Source organism: Mollisia scopiformis (assembly GCF_001500285.1).
Source record: "Mollisia scopiformis unplaced genomic scaffold LY89scaffold_15, whole genome shotgun sequence".
Taxonomy (NCBI): Eukaryota; Fungi; Ascomycota; class Leotiomycetes; order Helotiales; family Mollisiaceae; genus Mollisia; species Mollisia scopiformis.
The window spans coordinates 605,803-626,599 of record NW_017263595.1 but is presented as its reverse complement, the minus strand read 5'-3'; the positions used below and the strand labels follow the sequence as shown (position 1 = coordinate 626,599).

The 20,797-nt window shown below is 48.6% G+C and overlaps 7 protein-coding genes across 7 annotated transcripts; 2 read left to right on the top strand and 5 right to left on the bottom strand.

Annotated features, from left to right (window-relative positions):
• Window positions 1–758: 758 nt before the first annotated feature.
• Window positions 759–2,602, bottom strand: LY89DRAFT_541649 (WSC-domain-containing protein; the record flags this gene model as incomplete). Its single annotated transcript, XM_018208184.1, has 2 exons — window positions 759–2,232; window positions 2,280–2,602. Coding segments are annotated over 2 exons (1,797 nt in total), but the record flags the coding sequence as incomplete, so codon positions are not given.
• A 1,797-nt stretch (window positions 2,603–4,399) lies between these two features.
• On the bottom strand, window positions 4,400–5,080 carry LY89DRAFT_686116 (uncharacterized protein). Its single transcript, XM_018215212.1, has one exon. It carries the CDS (start codon window positions 5,003–5,005, stop codon window positions 4,628–4,630), a length of 378 nt encoding a protein of 125 aa, XP_018069711.1. The 5' UTR covers window positions 5,006–5,080; the 3' UTR covers window positions 4,400–4,627.
• A 564-nt stretch (window positions 5,081–5,644) lies between these two features.
• Window positions 5,645–7,250, top strand: LY89DRAFT_110543 (cobW-domain-containing protein). The gene is made up of 2 exons (XM_018205069.1): window positions 5,645–7,178; window positions 7,232–7,250. The coding sequence occupies exon 1, from the start codon at window positions 5,993–5,995 to the stop codon at window positions 7,124–7,126; it is 1,134 nt and encodes a 377-aa protein (XP_018069710.1). The 5' UTR covers window positions 5,645–5,992; the 3' UTR covers window positions 7,127–7,178; window positions 7,232–7,250.
• A 559-nt stretch (window positions 7,251–7,809) lies between these two features.
• Window positions 7,810–10,686, bottom strand: LY89DRAFT_735476 (uncharacterized protein; the record flags this gene model as incomplete). Its single annotated transcript, XM_018220018.1, has 3 exons — window positions 7,810–8,538; window positions 8,595–9,116; window positions 9,238–10,686. 3 exons carry the CDS (start codon window positions 10,684–10,686, stop codon window positions 7,810–7,812), a joined length of 2,700 nt encoding a protein of 899 aa, XP_018069709.1.
• A 2,203-nt stretch (window positions 10,687–12,889) lies between these two features.
• On the top strand, window positions 12,890–15,315 carry LY89DRAFT_783518 (uncharacterized protein). Its single transcript, XM_018222691.1, has 2 exons — window positions 12,890–13,610; window positions 13,666–15,315. Exons 1-2 carry the CDS (start codon window positions 13,066–13,068, stop codon window positions 15,224–15,226), a joined length of 2,106 nt encoding a protein of 701 aa, XP_018069708.1. The 5' UTR covers window positions 12,890–13,065; the 3' UTR covers window positions 15,227–15,315.
• Window positions 15,316–15,367: 52 nt separating this feature from the next.
• LY89DRAFT_719919 (NAD(P)-binding protein) lies at window positions 15,368–16,188 on the bottom strand. The gene has a single exon (XM_018218532.1). The coding sequence runs from the start codon at window positions 16,179–16,181 to the stop codon at window positions 15,681–15,683; it is 501 nt and encodes a 166-aa protein (XP_018069707.1). The 5' UTR covers window positions 16,182–16,188; the 3' UTR covers window positions 15,368–15,680.
• Window positions 16,189–17,985: 1,797 nt separating this feature from the next.
• Window positions 17,986–19,636, bottom strand: LY89DRAFT_698169 (beta-lactamase/transpeptidase-like protein; the record flags this gene model as incomplete). The annotated part of the gene is made up of 3 exons (XM_018216962.1): window positions 17,986–18,303; window positions 18,450–18,842; window positions 18,872–19,636. The coding sequence occupies 3 exons, from the start codon at window positions 19,634–19,636 to the stop codon at window positions 17,986–17,988; spliced, it is 1,476 nt and encodes a 491-aa protein (XP_018069706.1).
• Window positions 19,637–20,797: the final 1,161 nt, after the last annotated feature.

The following is a 20,797-nucleotide window of genomic DNA, read 5'->3' as shown; positions in this document are numbered from 1 at the left end:
TTCATTTTGCCTGGACAGCCGGGCTGTCTCCTTGACTCCTTGAAAGCCTCGGTGGGGTATAATCACAGGCTACATGCTCTAGATGTCTTTGAATCGCATCGTAACACATCTCTATGCAATTACTTCTGGACAATGCACTCCGCGAGATTCCAAGCAGCCCCACAAGCACACACGGAGGCATTGAGACGAGACTTTCTCTCATGAATTGCTAATCGAGCTGAAGAATGTAATCTTCATCAAACCTGACCACCAGCTCCTCATTGCCCAAAAGCATGGCTTGCTTTGTCGACGGGGAAGAAGAAAGAAACCAGTTCGCATCAACGAACTACTGCCCGCCATAACGATCAGTCACATTGGCGCAATCAAAAGGTATTCATACTTGATTCGTTTCATTCATCGTAGCGATCGTGAGAGGTTTTGACACCATGGCTGTCTGTATCCATGCCTTCTATTTTATCCAGTTCGCTGAACATGAAGACAAGAGTACCCTATGTAATGTACAGCCAGAAGACGCTTCTTTTCCTTGTATAACACCACCATGCATCCAATCCCATCCATAATTTCCATCACCGAGAAGTAAAGAAAAGACAAAGTTTGCCATAAGAAAGAGGCCAGCATAGCTGTAAGAATCGAAAAAGTGTATGAAGTTGAGTTTCGTCTCATGTTCATGTCTTGGATCTAACCCAGATTCTGAAAAAGAGAGCCCAGGTGGGAAAGAAGATAGAGATGGAGATCAGAGTGAAGATCTAGAGGGATGCGCGGTTGAGGTGACGGTGCAGGTGTCTGCTCGAGCGCTTGGAGGTGCTGCTTGTAGAGTAGACACTGAGTGCCATACCACCACCACAGGTTTGAGTTCCATCACCCTCACAGGGCATGTCGCAAGATGTCTCGTTGAGAGCAGTGCTTCCATCGAGCTGGTTACCACAGAAGCATTGACCACCGTACTCAGTGCCAGCCATGGAATAGCCTGCATTGCTACAGTAGTCAACACATTTGGTGTTGGTAACAGCGTGTTGACCAACATTAGCAAGAGTGATACCACTCAGAACGCGCGCACGTGTGTCTTGGTAGCAACCGTAGTAGTACCAGCCATTTGCGACCGAGCTGCCTCCACTTGAAGTGGGAGCTGCACCAGTGGCAGTGACAGTGGTCCAGACAACGGTAGTCTCTGAAACATATGAAGTGACAACCTGGTCACCATCCGTGGATGTGGTAGCGACTTGGGTGACTAGGGTGGTTGGCTGGGAGTCGACCGGGGTTGTTGCAACACCGACAGCGGTTGAAGTGGCCTGGGTCTGAACAACTTTAACGTCGGAAGAAGAAGAGACACCAGCAGCATTTGACTGAGAGGAGACTTCCTTGACGCTGGTAGCCTTGGAACTGCTCTCGACGACTTGGCTTGAGGCCTTGCTTGAAGCTGGTGCGGAAGTGGCTGTTGGCGATTGCGACATGGATCCGGTGGTACCAGATCCTCCGCTGCCAACGACGGCGCCGACGCCCCAGCCTGACAAGGGGTTGGTACCTGGAAGTGCGGTCATAGTACCAGTGACGACCTCATTGGCAACAGGATCGGGGAGGTTGCAAGTGGTCGAGGGATCGTTGAGTCCACCCATGAGACCAGGGCACTTGTCCATGCCAGAGTCACCAGCATCACAGTTGTCAATGATCTGTTGGAGCGTATCAACATCCCAGCCAGAGATGAAATCGGCGTGGAGACCGTAGCCAGTTCGATCACCATTGGAAAGGACAAATGGCTGTGTACCTTGGCCCTGAGTCCAGCGGGAAGCAAAAGGAGGGGTGTTCCAGTAGACCTCGTAGAACAAGTGAGGAGTGTGGATCCAGCCAGTGGGGCAGTTGCCATTGGTTGGGAATTGCATGTTCTCCTTGTAGTTGTCAAGACCAGCAGCTGGGTTGTAGCATGATGGGAAGTGGATATCAGCTCTGAGAGGGGAGGCAAATCCGTCGCAGTTCTGGTCTGGGAAACCTACACCCGCACCTTTGTTGCCAGGATCTTGAATACCAACACCATCGAGACCAGTGGAGTCGGTAGGGTAGAGAGGTGAGTTTGTGTTTGTTCGAGGGCAGGTGAATTGGACTGGTTGAGGTGTACCGTCGGACAGATCAGTAATTGACTGACCACCAGTAGCAGGAGGGGTGCGGAGTTCAGGGTTGCCAACGACCATACGGTGACCAGGCTGGAAAGCTTCGATCTTATCGGTTGTAGCCTCAAAGCTGTAATCGGTTAGCATAGATTGATCTGCTTAAGCTGGTCAACGTACAAGTAGTACACGTTCATGTAGAACATGTCAACAAACTCGAGCTCCTTAGTGACCGGATCTTGGAAGTAGAGAGATGGAGTCCAGTAGTTGCTCTTGTCGTTCTTGACGAGGGAAGACGTGCAGGTAGATTGGTCCAAAGCTTGAGTATCAGTCATAGTCATACCGAAGGCATTACCACCTTGAATGGCGTGAACGTGACCAGAAGGCACACCAGGGCTGATGATAGGATCAACACGACCATACATCATGGCATCCTTTCCATAGAAGTGGTTAACGGCAAAGGTACGGCCGGTAGCACTGTATGCCGAAGCAGAAGCGGCAAATGCCAGAAGGGTTGTTGCTGTGCAGCGCATCTTGTAGGAGGCCGATCTTGGTATGTGAAAGGGGGAGTTGGTTTTGATATCGAAGTAGATCGCCGGGAGTACTGGGAGGTTGTTCTTGCTCGTTGAAAGGACTGTGCAGAAGCTGTCGAAGCTGGTGAATCACGTCGAGAGATCGAGAGTGATTGTTGACACACAAGAGTGACTTTGACTCAATTGTGTGGGAATGGTGGAAGGAATGGAAGTTGGTGAATCTGTATCAACAGATGGAAAGGAAGGTAAAGGGCAAGAAAGAGCAGAAGCGAACCGAAAAAGGAGTGTGAAGTACAACGACGGACGATGAGTACAAATCGATAGTGGTGAAGAGGAAGAGATCGAAAAGTGTGCCGGGCGAGCGTGACTTATGTAGCAGCAGCCCGCACTGGGCAAGAAGGGAAGGAACGATACGTAGCGATAGCGCGTGGCTGCCCTCGATGACATCCACTCAGGGAGGTGGAAAAGACGCTAAGGACCAACTGCTTCTCGGCTCTGCACTTCCTCCTTGCTCGACAAAAACGAACAACGCAAGACAAGGAAGGAAAAGACTGTTTTTTCACCACGTCCCGTCTGGGAATGCAGGGGCGGCTTCACCACTTTTCTGGGCCACGGTAACATGGCGGCTCGCTGGGGGGGGGGGGGGGGGGGCGGGTTCAAGAGACGGGGGTCGACATCGCGACAAGTCGAAGAGCACTTGGGCCCAGAACAGCGAAAATCTCTCGAGGAAGCAAGCCGCCAAGCAGTCAGCACCGGGGATGCGACTTGGGATGAACAGCAGTGTGGGCTGGCTTCGAGCAAGGCCCCCATCACAAGCGTCAGGTACCTTGCAGCTCGAGCCTGTTAGACACGGGAAGAGAGGATCGGTACCAGGGCTTTCACAGCACTACTGCAAGCCACCGTCGCCAGCAACAGCCACCAACCTGGACGAATGTCCCTCTTTAAGCATAGTCCGGTCGTCAAGGCGTGGAAAGTACAGTAGAAAAGGCTCAGCCAGCGCGACGGGAAACCAGACTGGTTCAGGGCTGCACCGCGTGTTTCGAAACATCAAGCGAACCATTCACGACAATGTTTCCGGCTGCACCTGGATATCCGGCGGTGCTTCTTCTCCCCCTGAGTTGGTCTATCTAATCTCTCTATCCCGTGGGCTCTGAGCTGAGTCGCCCCGTTTCGAGTTGGCGCAGTGTTTATCTCCGCCCCCCCCCTCCCAGCGAGAAGACTATTTTGTGGAAATCACATCTGGGCCCGAAGATCCATCCGCTGAAACAATTCTAATCAGACGTCCAACGGAGGTCATATCCACGGTCACACAACCAACACCATCATCTATCATATGCCAACACCAATACCAACACCAACCCCGAATATATTGTACACGTCAAAGGTTCTTTGATTGCAATAGAATGTCCTCAGTATTGCAGCGTCAGACAACCAGGAGCGGGAGGGGACACCAATTGGCATTGAGTGCAGCTTCTAAAACAGGTTATTATCCCCTTCTGCTATTTCTCGTGCTCACGGTGCAGCGCCGTGTAACCCTGAGCTGCACGGATTATGTGTACCTGCAGCTCTGAACGAACAAGAGCCTGAAGAAAATGCAAGCACAGAGCCAATCATGAGAAAGCCAGGACCTCGTTCAGCATCCACATCCAATGAATAATGGCCATTCGCGCAAGGCCAGCTATTTCCTCGAGCGCATGCAGCTCGCAAGGCCATCGTTTTCTGGCCGCATTCACGCATTTACACTTCCGAGAATCCCTCGTCTACGGTGCCTGAGAAAGTCAACATGAGGATTGCTTTTCTGTCATTTTCTTCCGTGAAGGCAAATTTGCGACTGACGAACATATAATTAGAAGGATGCGAAGGATTGAACCCTATCACGAATCATTTTAACCTTACGACTTCAGATTTCAGAGCAGGAACACGAGAGTCGGCCACAGCGGCGATGCCCTGGTCCGGACCTCGCTCTTGTTCCACCCTCCCAGGTTTTTCTTTCTCTCATCTCATCACCTCGCAGAGTCCTTGAAACGCAGCCGAAAAAACAGAACATGTTTCCCCAGACCTGTCGAATCGGATTCTGGGTAAGCATCGCCTGGTACCTGCATCCGCCATGATCCCATCCTTCTTCTTTTGGCCTGGACTCTCCAACTGAGTCGCGAAGGATCTGCCGCCGCCGTCAACGACAAGGAAAGGTCCGCCCCACGGTCGCTTTTTTAATCCTGTCGTTTCGACCAGATCTGAACTCTCCGCCCCTCGATTTTTGATCTCCTCGCCGCAAAAAGCTTCTTCTCCTGCATCATACATTTTCTTTACGTGGGCCGCGGTGCCTGATTCAGAGCCTAGAAGTAGAAAGTCCCAGAACATTGCAATCCACATGCTAAAAAGGTAGAACAAGGACTAATGCCTGTGAACATCTATCAGCAAATAGGAATAGATCAAGATATGGATCATGAAGTCTCTGCACAGAGTCTGCATAAAAGCTGCATAACGGTTCTTTTCAACCACATCAACCCACCCGAAGGAGGGTGTCTATCGAGATGTATTGGCTCTGACATCCCACAGATGATCCGGTAGTTCTCGTTGATTTTGTCATCTAGGTGAAGTATGATGAATGTTCTACAAAACTCTTTATCGGACACAGGTCCGGAGAAGTCTTTGCTCGTCATGACTACTGACTACCAATTATTCTAGATCTTCCGATCGACAAACTGATGGTTTTCGTCCACCAAAATTCTTTTGACACCTCAACGTAAAACATTGCACTGCATTCCCTTCCCAATCACTGTGTCAGCCACCCGCAATCATTCCCTCGCAGTACAGTGGCCCGTCTCACTGCATCTCCTGTGTCTATCAATCTATCTAAAGAAAGCTCCAAATAAACAACAGCAGATCTGCCGTTGAAACAATCGCGGGTACGGACATTGATAGGTCACTGTCACCCCAAAAATACGTGCCAGATAGCTCTTTTTTCATCCCATCCAACGGTTTCTGCAGTCAGCGACACGCTTTCAGATGAAAAGGGGTTGATTGGCTAGGAATTTTTAGGGGCTCTTGAAACATCCCGATAGCGGCTGCGATGCGCTGGGGAGCATCATGTGATTTGGGGGTATGTAGGTGACGGAGGAACATTGAAGCGCTTGAGAAGAAGAAGCGTGTCGCTGTGCTGCTTTGGATGTCTTTGATCACGACGAGTTGGTTATGTGAATGAGGCCGAAGAAAAGGGTGTGAAAATCGCCCCCTGACCTCAAGCGGGCGATAAGCGATAAGATAACCGATAACCAACTTGGCGGGCTCGCCGGGTTCAAGATTTTCTCTATTCAGTCTCTACAACCTCAACCTCCTCATCTCTCCCCACCACCAAAAATGCCCACCCCCATCCCAATCACAATCCTAACCGGCTTCCTCGGCTCCGGCAAAACCACCCTCCTCCTCTCCCTCCTCCCCCAACTCCACGCCCTCAACCCCTCCTACAAACTCGCCCTCCTCAAAAACGAATTCGGAGACCTAGCCATCGACTCCCAACTCGCGCGCTCCTCCTCCATCTCCTCCGTCCGGGAACTGCTCAACGGCTGCATCTGCTGCAACCTCGTCGGCTCCCTCTCCTCCGCCCTGGCCGAGCTCTCTTCGGCCCAAAATCCAGACCGCATCGTCATCGAGACCTCCGGGTCCGCGTTCCCCGCCACGCTAGCTATGGAGGTTAATCGGCTCGCGAGAGAAACGGGAGGTAGGTATGCGTTAGATGGCGTGGTCACGGTGCTGGATGTGGAGAATTGGAAGGGGTACGAGGATACGAGTTTCACGGCCAAGATACAGGCGCGGTACACGGATCTGGTGGTTTTTAATAAGTGGGAGGTGGCGGGGGAGAGGAGGATGGAGGAGTGTTTGGATCGGTTGGGGGATTTGGAGGGCGTGGATGTGGCGTGGGTTAAGAGTGAGAGGGGAAGGGTGGATGTTGGGTTGGTTTTTGGGATTGATGGTGGATTGGCGAGGGGGTTGGTCGATGATGGACATGCGCGTGAGCATGCGCATGAGAATGGGGAGAAACATGAGCATGCAGATGGGAAGGGACATCAATCCGAAGTCGAAGTCCTATCCATAACCCTCACCTCTCCCTCTCCCTCCTCAACGATCTCTCCATCCCCGCTCCTGCACCTCCTGAAAACAGCTCCAAAAGACGAAGTCTACCGCATAAAAGCCGTCTTGACATCCTCGTCTCCTATCCCGTCTTCTGATCCCACCACTTCTCCTTCCCCTCCATCAAACGGCACAGGGAAATATATTCTGAACTGGGCGTTCGGTCGCTGGACATGTACACCGATGAACAGTGGAGGGGAGGAACATGAGAGTAGTAAGGGGGATGGAGTCGTGCTGAGGATGACGATGATATTGGCGCGGTACGAGAGTAAGAAGTGGAAGAAGCGGATTGAAGGGGGTGGGTATTTGGAGATAGAGGGAGGGCAGGAGAAGGGGGAGTTGAGGGTTGAGAAGATTGCTTGAATATATAGACAGGTGCATTGTGATGGAGTTTTGGGTTTGGGTGCGTGTAGAGGTGAGTGAAGAATAGATGGACTGGGACGAACTCTCGGTGACGTAGATAGCAAGAATAATAGAATTAGAGACTTTGTCCCTATCTCGGCTACGTATTTGCAAGTTTTCTTTGTCTGAGAGAGGATCTAGTGTTGACATGATGTTTACTTTGTCGCTATGTGCGACTTGAAACAAAAAATTGACGTGGAAGCAAATGTCTCTCCCATACAGATATCTAATACAGGCACTTGCGGGACTGTGAGCTGTTTAGTACCTTCCAATCTTGCCTTTAGCCCAACCAACCGTTGTGAGAGCTTTTGTTGCACGTCGCATTGCGACATATGCCAAGCACATGCTTCTGAGAATATTCTGTGTTTTCAAGTCCAAATCGCCGCAAGAAATCCTAAGCTCATTCTAAACACAGTCATTCAAACCTCACCAAACCTCTTACATCTCGACATCAGTGAATTCCCCCTCCTTGAACAAGTGTTCTTCAAGGACTTGGATTTTAGGATGGCAAGACACAATTTCTATAGCCTCTCCCTCCCCATTTGAAGAAGGGAGTATGGTTTTGGATACTTCCAAGGTCAAACTCTTGTAAATGAGGTTTTTTGAGTTTAGTCAAGATCTGACATAGCCTTTCGTGCCATAAACTAATCCAAAGACTCCATTGAAGAAAGTGACAATGTTCGATACAATCTTGCTCCGGGATTTGGAGTGATTGGGTCGCTCGAGTTTATACATTGCTGCCTGCTCTCGACAACGTCCGAAGTAGCAGTTGACACAGCTTGTACTTTTGCATTGGAACTTGCAGTTTTCAAGACTTTACGTCCCTCAAGCCCATTTCCCTCGTCTTCAAAAAGCTGCCTAAGGTACTCTGCCGACGACTTGATACACTTCGATCGCCATGATAACTGTTGTACTGCTAGCTGGGCCGTTCGAAAATTTGCTACGGTGGAGGCGTCCTCGTCCTCTAGGAGATACGGAGCAGCATAGTCTCTGATCAAAGGATCGTAAGAGCCGGAGCTAGCAGAAAATAGTCGCACAGCAAGGTGTAGGTACTGCTTAGCAGCAACTTCGCTTCCCGGTGAGTCTTGCAGCTTCAGCAACACACGTCGAACGATCCCTTGGATACAGAAACTGTAGAAAGTAGACAGCCACCAGCTCTCTTTGGCTCTCATATTGTCTTTGGTGAAGAATACCTGTGAGAGTTCGGCCAAGTACAGTTCCAGGTCTAGATGCAACTGTTTGATCCAATCGAATTGGCAGACTGGCTCGGAGCAAGAGTTGTGTTGATATGCGGAGTATAACCTTTGGTCATCAACGGCCAATGCCTCAACACCACTTCGTAGGCAATTGAGTGACTGTGCGATCAATCGGTCCTACATTCACAAGGTTAGCTATTCATTTTGCTTGATTGGGGTATGGCCTCTCGTACAGTATGGATACTTGCTTGGTACTGGGCGGCAGAACGTAGCAAAAGCACAACATCAGCCAGTTGCGAATCAACATCGTTAGACATAATGAGTCGGCAGCATGGAACGTCAAGTGTTTCCTGTACAATAGAATCGATGCACTCGTTGAGAGGTGCAATTGCCGATTCCGGTACCGATCTTGCTGGGATTAGGGTCCAGCTGAAGAGACTGAATAACCTCCGCCTCTGCTTCAAATCATATAGAGTTTGGACCGGCTCGGAGCCCGAGTGCTGAGCCAGAATGAGATTCCGCGATTCGCCCACATTCTCTTCTCGTGACTGAATATGAGAATGCAACCAATCATTCGAGCGCTTCCGTTGTTCATCAGTTGGCACAGAACCGCCAAGGATCTGCTGGGAACATAGGCGAAAAGGAAGCATCTCTTCAGCAAAAGTGCCTCGCCGACATGCCACGGAAGACCACCCGAGACGCTTAGGATTCTTGTGTGGTTTTGGACATGCTACACATGGGTCATCAAGAGAACACTAAAAGACAAGTCAGTATATCATCGTGCTTGTTCTCCGCCACATTCCAACTACAAAGCAGACTGTCACAAAATCCAAAACCGGGATCTATTCATCAAAAGGGGAAAGGTCATTAACTTACCGTCTTCCTGAGAAACTTACACCTCCAACATGCCCTGACCGCTTTCACCGCCTTTGCGGCAGCATTGCTTGCGGGGTCTAAAGGCCCCCGCCTCCCTGATGTTCCCGAAGCTGGACTTTCCATGCATGGTGATTTAGAGTTGAAAACGTACTCTCGAAATGTGCCACTGGCTGTACTTAGGAGACTAGGCCTTCGACTGGATACGTCTCGAACTCTTTTTTGCCCGCGATCCATCTTGGTACTTGAAACAGATCCAATTGAGCTCGATCTATAATTTTGTTCTTTGTAAGAAACTGAGCCTGAGTAACACAGTCTATCAGAGGGCATGATCTGGCTTTCAGGTGACACGGAACGTGGTTCCAAGGGGTCTATTCCGGCTTCCTCTTGAGTGGCTGTCACATATTTCGTATTTGGACCGAACAATTCTGATGGAAAGCCATGGCTCACCCAGTATGTCGAGTCCAGTGCCGAGGCCGTCCGCACCGCGGTTTTGGCTTTCTGAGAAACACTAGCAAGTGGATTTTCCAATTTCTTCTGTATCCTGGTGGATGAGATGTACTCTTTGACCACATCGCGGACGTCGTTAGGCTTGCCAGCAACAATATCTGAAGTAACTGAACAACAATTATTTTGAAATCCAGTCATCTCCTGATCCAGAGTGGAAAGAGCGCTAATGACAGTATGTTCGAGGCTAAAGGCATGTGTACAGCATTTTGTAAGAGGAGATGATAAGTTTCCAGAGCTTCTAGGCAGATCTGCAAGAGCTGACTCGGTTACCTGGTTGTATTTAGGAGCAAAGTCTTCACTCCTGATGCAGGTACCTGTGTGTGCTGAGTAGTCGATAATGAGAGGTTGGTGTTGAGCTATACTGTAGTCCACAGCAGCGAAAGATGGCACTGGATTCACGCGAGTTGAGGTTTCGGAAAACATATCGTGTCCAAATGTCCAGCAATGATCAGGATCCATAATCGTGGTGTTGTCCAGTCCCAAAAAGTTGAGGTTGTCATTCTCAGGATTGGTGGATTTCTCAGGCGGTGACATTCTAACCACTCTCCCTGAGTGAGTAGCCAGAGTATACTCAAAGGCAAAGCCCAACTGATGAGCCCAGGATTGGAGCATCCTTTGCTGAGGATTGTCCGGGGAAAGAAAGACCGACTCCGTCTCATGATGATTCCGATAAAAGCAGATAAGTTGCGTATAAAATGCTAGGTTGACCTTGTTGTTCATGTCTGAAATGGTCAGTAGGGTACGATGTAAATCTTGGAGAATGACTCGCCAATGCCTGTCACATCCACTAACGAGTCCATCCTGGACGATGACTCGATAGAGCAGGGAAAGGTCAGTCTGTAAAAATCCCAGGGCTCTCGAGGCAGGATCTCTCGGTCTGATCTGCATCAAAGGCTCACCTCGCAAGGCTGAGATGAGGATATACCGAACCGTTGGTGCCATTGTATTTGGTGACGACCCCAAATGATCATCGGGACTCGAATCCAGAAGGTGGGAAGTCATTAAGAATTGATGGAGAAGGGGTCAAAGAGCGAAGGCTTGATAATGAGAGAGAATCATTACGGAAGGCACGAGGCGGTCGATCATGTTGGTCTCCCGGATCTGGCAGCATGCATAACCGAGAATAATGCATCTCTCACACTTTCCACTAGATCTACACCTGTGATGTCTTATATCTCAGGCTTACTAAAACCCACTGTCAGTCTATCTTAAATATATCAAAAAAGTATCAGTGTCTATATGAATCTCTGACTTCGTGAGACCACCGCCCTTTCTGGACAGACCGACTCCACACGTGATCGGAGCCTGCTTGTCGACATCAAATGAAGTTTATTGTTGAAAGTAACGTTTTATACATGTCTCTTGTATGGAAATCGCAGTAAGGAGGAAAGCATTAGCAAGGGAGCATGACCTCGGGAGGACGGGAGGATTTCAAATCACGTGAGTAAGTATCACTTGATGAGATCGAGTGGCTCTTGAGCTTTCATTCATTTAGCATCAAATGAGGATGTGGTGTAGTATAAAACTGAATTTCCCTATTGAATATAGAGGAGTTTTCAATTACTTCCGGGTCAAATCAAAGCTCTGAACAGGAAAACTATCATGTTTCGGGTTTGTATACGATAAAAATAACAGTTACAGCACGACCACGACTTTTGTTTTCGTTGAAACAAGAGATAATACAATTAAGCCCAAAGCTAGTAATAAAATTGCTCAATAATTTGAAACACAAGAACAGTAAATTCCATCTTTCAAATTTGCTGAAAATTCATAGGTAGAGCTTCGCGCAGATAATTCTAAAAGCGGATAAATAATTGGTAATTTGTCCCAACATTTGAAGATATTTAACCCGTCTTCAAAACTTTAGCTACGAAGCTGATGCATCTGTGACAATTATATTAAAACCCCGTAATTTTTGGTATGTCAACAAACGTGCAAAAAAACAGAATATATAATTCTCAGGTGAAATTTACCTTATTCACAAAGCAGATCCAGCAGACCACAAAGGATCAGAGCAAGAGCGTCGACGTTGGCACTCTGGCATGAATTTCTGGTTTCCCGAAGGCGCTAGGCTCTTTGTTGAATCATCTCAAGATACAATATTGGGTTGAGAAACTTGACTCTTGTTTCTGCTAACGGCGGATTTCATTGCTTGGGTTCGTACACATTTTCTACTCGATTTACCTTCTCATTAGTTCTCCACTATGAGCTATGAGTGAACTATTCCAACATCAAGTCATGTCTTCTAACTTTTTAACTTCTATTTCCCATTTCGTCTGCGTGACGAGGTTGCGGAACGGCTATAGGCTTTCGAACGCCATTTACCTCTCAACTTAACTCATCAACAGAAACTTGGAACTTCTAGAACTTCCGGGTGACTTCGTGCAGATCGTCCAATGTCTCGAAAGCTTGGCATGATATCCTCTTGTCTCCACCCTGGTGACTTGTATGGTGCAGTTTATCTCTCGGGATCTGAGAGTCCATTCGATCTTGTGATTCGTCGATACTCATGCGAAGATTAGAGGATAATGCGAGCCTGGACGATGTGTTTATCGCATAGCATCTGAGTATCTTCAGAATATATTTTTCTAGAATAGACTTAACCTCGTGACAGGCCACATGTCTGCCACCTATCGCTTGTTGGTCAGCTAGCGTGAAGCTCCCTTCGCTTTCCAGAAGAGTCAACTCGGTTCTGTGTTAACTTTCAAAATCAATGCAACAATCTGCAAAGTTGCTTTTGAAAGAATCAAATTGGTAATCTTATTGGAGCCGGTACCCGAGGGAACTGTCGAGGTCAAAACTACTTTGGAGCTATCTGATCCGGTCAACGCCACTGAAGACGGGATTTCCGTTGGTTTTGTAGTTGCCCGCCCGTCGTGTTTCTTGATAGAGGATGTGGCGGCAGCACGGGACCCTTCCAGCAGAGAGAATTAGAGAAAATTGCTCGAAACGGCTCCTTTACCCTCGTGGTGCTGCGAGTGCGCAGATGATATGGACCAAGGATCTGGAGACGCGACTGCAGGAAGATTTTCCAGAGTTGCGGATGATGCTATCATTGGTGGTTGACCGCGGAGCCTTTCTCCAAACGGCTAAGGAAATCCCCTCAAATTCTCTCTTTTTCACTATCTTCAAAAATCTCGACCCTGCTCTGGACTTTTGTCAGCCAACAGCTAGATATCCCACCGCCACTGCGGGGATCTCAGAATATGGATCATATACAAAAGACTTGGCTGTGTCCATTCGACTCTGTCACAACGGATACTTCTACACCATTGATCCGTCTCTCAATTGTCATCATCATCATCATCATCAATTGCCAACATGAAGCTCTCTTCACTATTTTGGACAGCATGGGTGCTGGCTTCGTCCGTTTTAGCCGGCACACCGTTCCAGGGCTCAATCAATGGCATGCCTGTCAATCCCTACTACCCGTTCTGTGCCATGACTTGCTTGCGATCCATCTATGGCTTGACGTTGTCTTGCTCCACCATGGATGCCGGTACTCTTGGGATGATGAAGATGGAAACAACCTCGGCGTGTTGGGCAGAGAACACACCCTATCTCACTTCACTCGCCTGGTGTATGAACCAAAAGTGTGCTGAATACAACAACACCGTCGCGGAGCTCGAATACTTTTGGGAGACCGAAGCTACTGGCCAATCCAACGCTGGTCAAACAGGTGTTCCCCCGAAGTGGTCCTACTCCCAATCGCTCGCAAATGTCAGTGCCAGTCCTCCAACGACGGTACTTGCTGCAAACGCAACATGGCTCAATTCTACCTCCCTTGTCAACCCACTTGTTTATCTAGAAGAATACAGCATCTTGACCATGGTGCAGCGCGAAACGGCGCAAGAGAACGTCTTTGGGTACGGTCCAATCCAGGTTTATGTTCCTACCAATGCTAATCGCTGTGTTATGTAGTATTGCGCTACTCGTTGTGGGGTTTGGATCACCAATCGTGTTCACCTGGCTTGGATATGTTCCACTCATCTCCTCCCTTTCTAGGAAGCTCAAGCCTTACCTGATATGGCCGAGTCTCATCGGAACGTACTCAGTGCGCCCGCTTCCTTACCTCCTTGGGAATGTGCCTACCCGTGGCCAATCGCTTTACATCGCTCTATTCTTTATTCTTAACATAGTTTTGACTTCGGTCAGATACGAGTCTCGCCAGCCAAATGCTTGGTATGCGAACAGATGGGACGAGATCATGGCCTACGTTATGTACAGAACCGGAGCGCTGGCATACATATTCGCTCCTCTCATATGGCTCTTTGCTGGAAGGAACAACTTTCTTCTCTGGATAACTAATTGGTCTCATTCAACTTTCCTTTTGTTGCACCGCTGGATTGCCCGGGCTTTCACCCTCCAGGCTATCCTCCACTCCCTGGTTGCCGTGGTACTCTACCAGCATGAAGGGTCATACGATTCTGAAGTCAAACAAAAGTATTGGATTTGGGGCATCGTTGCTACCCTTTTGGCCGTCATCCTTACATTTGGAAGTGGACTTTTTGTTCGTAAATTTGCATACGAGTTCTTCTTGATCCAACATATTGTACTCTCTGTCATTATCATTATCGCAATGTGGTACCATGCCATGGATCTATATGCATTCCTCGGTGGATATCAGGATTGGTTAATTGCCATTTCTGTAGTCTGGATGTTCGACCGTCTAGGACGCATTTTGCGAATCGCTATGGTTGGAGCCCAACGAGCGAAAGTCACGCAACTCGGCGGCGACTACGTCCGAATCGACATTCCAAACGTTCGCTGGGGTATCGAGCCAGGTAAGCATGTCTATGTGTACTTCCCCACGCTCCATCCACTCCGGCCATGGGAGAATCACCCATTCTCCGTACTACAAACAGCACTAGTGCAGCCGTCTCCTACGCATATCGGCTCGGACGCCCATAGCCAGAGTTCCGCGGAACATGCAGATCAGCATCACGACGTGGAGAAGACTTACCCGGTAGCTCTGACTACCAAGCCCGTTGCGCACACTCGTCCAGATATGGGTCTCACGTTGTATGTTCGCAAAGGGACCGGCGCTACTAAACAGCTTGCTTCGTACGACAACCTCCTCACATTCATCGAGGGTCCGTATCCCAACACCTCTACTGGCGAGGTACTCCGCGCCGACCGCTTGTTGCTGATCAGTGGTGGTATCGGCATCACAGGTCTATTGCCCTATGTCAACTACCACTGGAACGTCAAACTAGCCTGGAGCGTCAGGGAAGCTGCCCGCCCTCTAGTCAATGATTTAGGCGGCACTTTGAGCTCAATTTCAGACAAGGACATTAGGATTGGAAGCCGATTCGACATCAAACAGCTCCTGCAGGAGGAGATGAATGCCGGCTGGGCAAGAGTCGGGGTAGTTGTCTGTGGACCTGGTGGACTTTGCGACGAAGTCAGGGCTGCTGTTTCGGCGGCTGCCAGGAACAGCAAGACGGAGTTCGACCTCGAGGTGGAGGCGTATTCGTGGTAAAGAGCTTATTTTCTTTGGCTTAGTATTATTTTTGAAGGAAGTATTATAAAACGTTGAAAACGATAATAATAAATAAATTTTTTTTTGGGAAAATCTGTATCATTAATAAATATGTTATTAAATATAAAAAACGTAATAACCAGACAACATTTTCCTGGAGACTTGGCTATGACACCAGACAACCAAGCGGTCACTGAGCCCGGAGTTCCAAGTCACCTGAATAGATCCCATAGCTTCAAGTCTTCGGAGCATCTCAGGGACTTTCATAACAGTCGCCATGTCAATTACTCCTTCCCCATGCGCTAAGCTAGTCGGAACATTTCCTGGTTGCAGTACATACGAGCACACACCACGACTGCGGACTTCCATGTCGAGATTATGATGGAAGCGAAGAAGAGCTGCCTTTGAAGCACTATATGCCGTGCTGAACGGAGATGTGATTGTCGCACTCCTACTAACCATAGATATGATCGTTCCCGTATTCCGCGATAACATCGATGGCAGGACAGCATGCACCATTGCCACAGGACCGCGAAGGTTGACTTCGACCACCCACCACCCACCACCAAGTCTCGAAGTCTTTTTCGTGCTCAAGCGTGTTGTATCTAAATATACCTGCGTTGTTGACAAGCATGTCAACCGCGCCGAGCAGGGCGTGCACCTTGTTCAAGATGACTTTAGGGGCCTCTGGCATGGCAACATCTGCTGCCACGGCCATTGCCTGAGATCCGAATACTTTAATGATGAATTCAACAACTTGATCGATCTCCGTCTGAGTGCGAGAGACACAGGCGATGGATGCGCCGGCTTGAGCCAGGGCGATTGTAATTGCACGTCCAATTCCTCGACCAGCTCCTATCACCAGGGCAACTTTGCCTTTCAGAGTTCCTTTGAATTTCTCAGGGTCTATGAATGAGTAGGTATGCGAGTGTTTTCCAACAGCTTCGGTATCCATGACTTGGGGATGTATGAGTTCTTTTTAGTACAAGCGATTTCAAGCCTCTTTCCTCAGTCATTCAGCTAGCGGGACCGAAAGGTCCGAGTGAGCGGGGTACCATGCCCGCCATAACCTTCATAGATCGTCTCTACGTATGGAGCTTTCCCGTAAGGCTGAGTGTTTCTGTGTTTTACAATCTCTTTGCCTTTCTGATGTCCTTTTGAAAATAAAGAAGCCTGGAATGATGGGGTCACACAATATGGTATCAACTCCGCTTGTGATTTTGGGAAGGTCCGCAACAGAGTTGATTCATCAAAATTTACGAGATTGAAAGAAGTTTTGAGTTGTAGATCAGTCGGCGTAAAGGTAGTTGGCCATCTTAGCTCACACTTCTGCGAGTGCGCGTGAGGAGACTTTTTTTAAGAGCTTTTATTTAAGTAATTTGCTTTTTGCTTTGTGTGCCGGGCCTAATCTGCACGTTCATTCCTCTCCTAGCACGCCTTGCGCGTAAGGAATTGGCCGAAGCCTTTGAGAGGCTTCTTTTGCGTTCAACTTGAGCGGAATTGCTCTTGCAGGCTCTCTTGCGGGCCCGTGGAGCTCTCCCTCTCTCCTGCTAAACCTCCCCAGACGTCCTGCAAGCCCGTAATGCTCTCTTTCCCGATCTTTAAGCCCTCCCAGCCTCACTTTCCTCTCCCTCTCCCTCCCAGCCCTTACTTGCATCCCCATCTCTAATCGTCTAGCCCTCCCAATGCTGGTGCGGGCTCTTCCGGCGTCTCTCTACGGCCTCCCTATATTCCTTTTTCTTAAATAGAGCCGCGTGGATCTCTTCTAGCCTCGGAGGACCCTCTCCCGCCCTCGGTATACCTTTCCAAGCCCCTTCTTAAGCCGTAAGGTCTTCGTTATTTAAGAGCACGTAATAGAACTCGTCCTGAAGCAAGAACCATTACAAACCGCGTAGTATAAAAGCCATACCTCCCTCTCCCCACTCCCGCCTCCTCTCCCGATATGACATCCGCGTCTTCTCCTCTTGCCATCTCGCCCGTAAGCCCTTCTCCACTACCATCGTGCCCGTGCAAGCCACCACGCTTGCCCGCCTTATGATACCAGCACCCCTTTTGCTCACGATAGGACTCTCGTCGTCGCTACTTTAATGCCCGTATTTTTTTCCGATCGAGAGGGAAGTCGAGAATCGGCCGAATACACTTGTACGTTGAGCAACAGTCTGCAGGGTCCATAACGGGGCTATTAGAGAAGAAGTCTGATATACGGCCTCAAATCATGGTGAATTTCAATCCATCGGGCGGTACAGTAGAGTATGGCAGAAACCCCTTTCGGCTAGGCTGGCCAATTCAGGTAGGGTCGAATTTGTCCAAAAAAATTCAACCTTTTGTGATCTACCAACGCTCTTTCATTGCAACAACTACTCTACCAACGTCAAAATAGGATTGAAGGCTGCTCCTCAGATGAGGGCTACTGCCGACGGAACCATAGAGCAATTCTGCCAGAAGTGCCAGTCATGAAAACCTCAGCTTCCCAACTTCAAGGCTGCCAGAGGCAACAAAATCCAACGTTCTCACACAACAACTCCAGTCTGGCCTTTGAGATCGCCCAGCGTGCTGGAGAATCGCTCGTTTGATTTGGCTGGTGGCGACATTTGTTCATGAAAAGATACACAGCATTTACTCGGGTATTTCAATACGTGTATCACAATTGAGACGCTTCAAATTCGCTTTTTTTTATGGAATGGATGTTTGCAAAAGCCACGTAAGAGAACTTATAAAAGTTCACCAGCTGTAACTTGACTATCAGCCTGGCATCCTTGTCAAATTGCTGAAGAGGCGCTCTTCTTCAGAACGCGTGGATTGTGCAGGTTGCCATCATCATGCCAGGCAAGTTCATCAATATCCTTGCTGTTACCTTTAAACTGCATAAGAAAGTAGTCCAAGCCAAACATGTGATACCTCGCGCGCTTGGCCGTCTCATTTCGTGTCAAAGTCCACTCAAAGACATCGTCATGGTAGTGCCGAAGATCATAAGCATGCTTTTCTAAGCCTTGGAAGGCGATGCGCAAGGTGTCATGGCTCCCAGGCTTGCGACGAACTTGAATGTAGAAGAGACCACCAGCGTCCCAGTAATCCCCCTCGTAAGCCCCTATGTCGTGTAAATATTAGGTTTCTTCTTCATGGCAATTTCTTTCTCCATGTCCTTGTATTTTGCAAGGCATCGATTCTTGGTCTCCTCCGAAAGAGCTAGCCAATCAATCTTCTTGCTGTCATTGAACAGGACCTGAGTCAAGCTCTGCGCGATCCAATCGGCCTGGTCTCCCAGGGCGATCGAGTTTGTGAGCACCACAATACCTGACCTTAACTCGGGAAATTGGTACAAAGAAGGGAAGTATCCGACAGTCGCACCCTGGTGGTAGAGCAGGAGACGAGATTCTGTGCCTTCTCCGATGATTGGGAGCTCGTCCAAACCGAGGATCCTGATATTATCGCCCATGACACCAGCGATTTCCGGAAGCTGGGTTCGAATCCAGCCAAGAGCGTAAGACCGCTCTCGGAAAGATGGGTTCAAGACAGGAATGTGCTGAGAGAAAAGCGTTTCGCCCTCTTTAATAGGGTTGCTGACCTCTTCAAACCCATCACTAGTGTGCATAGCATCCAGATTTGCTTTAAAAAGCTTCAGATATCGTTCAACGTGCTGTATACCCCTGCAGCAGCCTCAAAGAAATGGCCTCTGAAGTCCTGTCTCTCTTTGAGCTCGTAAGGAGTGCCATCCTCAAGTGTGGAGTATGGCTTTGCAAAATTCGGTTCCTTGTCGAAGTCGAGCTCGGTGATCGTTCTGGTGAGACCAAGGGCCTTGTTCACATGCTCTTGCAGCAGAGAGGTCAAGTTCTTGCCAGTTAATTGAGTCAACAACTCTCCCGCAATTGAATATCCGTGACTATTGTAGATCCATCTCTCCCTGAACGAAGCTGCTGGTGCTAGGGTTGGCAAGTAAGCCCAGAAGTCTTTGTTGCCAATCAGGTGATCTCCGTTGCCTTGAAACGTCGTATGAAAGGCTCCTGTCAAGCCAGTGCGGTGTCCAAGTACGTCCACCAGAGTTGAACACTCTGTGACAATCTTCGAGGATGTTGCCAGCATTGGCAGGTAGTTTTTCAATGGCTCATCCCACTTCAATTTCCCTTCAGAAACAATACTGCCAATAACGGCAGCGAAGAAGGGTTTAGAGCATGACCCAATTCCGTACAGAGTATCATCGTTGGCTTTCTCCTGAGCAGCAATGTTCTGGAAGCCATGATGATGCTTGTAGATGACTTCGCCCTCATGAATCACGCCGACTGAAGCACCCGCGATACCAGCAATCTGACATATTCTATCTATCTCGTGCTCATTCGCCTTCAAACGAGCGATGATAGATGATACGTCTCCAGAGGTGGAGCAGGATAAACGAGGTGCTGCGATTCTGAGCATGTTCTGTTCCATAGGTGTGAATTGTAGTGGAACGTTCCGGCAAGAATTTGAAAGATATGATTGAGACAAAGCGTGGGATACAGACATGAACGTAAGAAGCATAAGGGTCAGTTTGCTGAACACGGTATATGCAGACTTCAGATGGCGACTGCACTCCTCTTTACATGGTTGGACTTTAGCGGTCAAACAAACGAAATGGGCCTGGCATGGCGACTGCTTGGGCTGATACGAACGTGCATACGCTAGCGCGCCAGCCTGTTTTCATGCACGATGTCTTCGGCAACTTCATATAGGCCTGGGAATAAACGCGGGTTTTAGGGACAGCCTAGGCTTTTTCAAGCACAGCCCGGCTGTAAGTACGCGAAAATCGGGGGTTTATCGTTTTTTTTTCTATATATTTCTATATTCTCTCGCTTTTAACTTTAGTTCTTTCACTCCTCATGCTAGGGCCTAGGAGCATTGTGAGCACTAGGAGCCCTACGAACACTGCACTGAATGCACTATACTACTAAATTGCACTGACTATACTGCATTGACTACACTGCACTGAATCTACTGAATGCATTGTATTGACTACACTGCACTAACTACACTGCACTGACTCCACTGCACTGAATCCACTGTACTGACTACACTGAACTGAATACACTTTACTGACTACAGTACACTGCACTAACTAACTGCACTGTACTGCTGTACTGCGAGTCTAGCGCATTGTTAGCCTGTGGGTAGTAAATGAGTGCCGAGGACTAAGAGCTAAAACATGAAAATGAGGGCATTCCCAAAGAGTGGGGAATCAGGCACAGCTAGTCAGGATGACTTTATTCTGCTGGGACAGCCGGGCTGTCATCGAAAAAGCCTAGGCTGTCCCTAAAACCCGCGCAAAGGCCTCTCGCACACTTTTGGCATCTTATTTTATCTTTTTTTAATATTCTCCCTATCAAAAATGCTTTAGTGTCAATGCTGCCCCTCTACACATGGAGAGATCCATTGCAGCTGCAAGGCCTTGAAATCCTTCTGCCTTGCGCTCTCATGTTGGAAGATGCCTAATGCCTATTCGTGGCTACTATTTCGATTCTATTATTTAATACGATCGGTCAATTTTAGCAGTCTTTGTCGATTATTAGCGAGGTTGTGAAAAGTTGAACAAGATAGTGACGA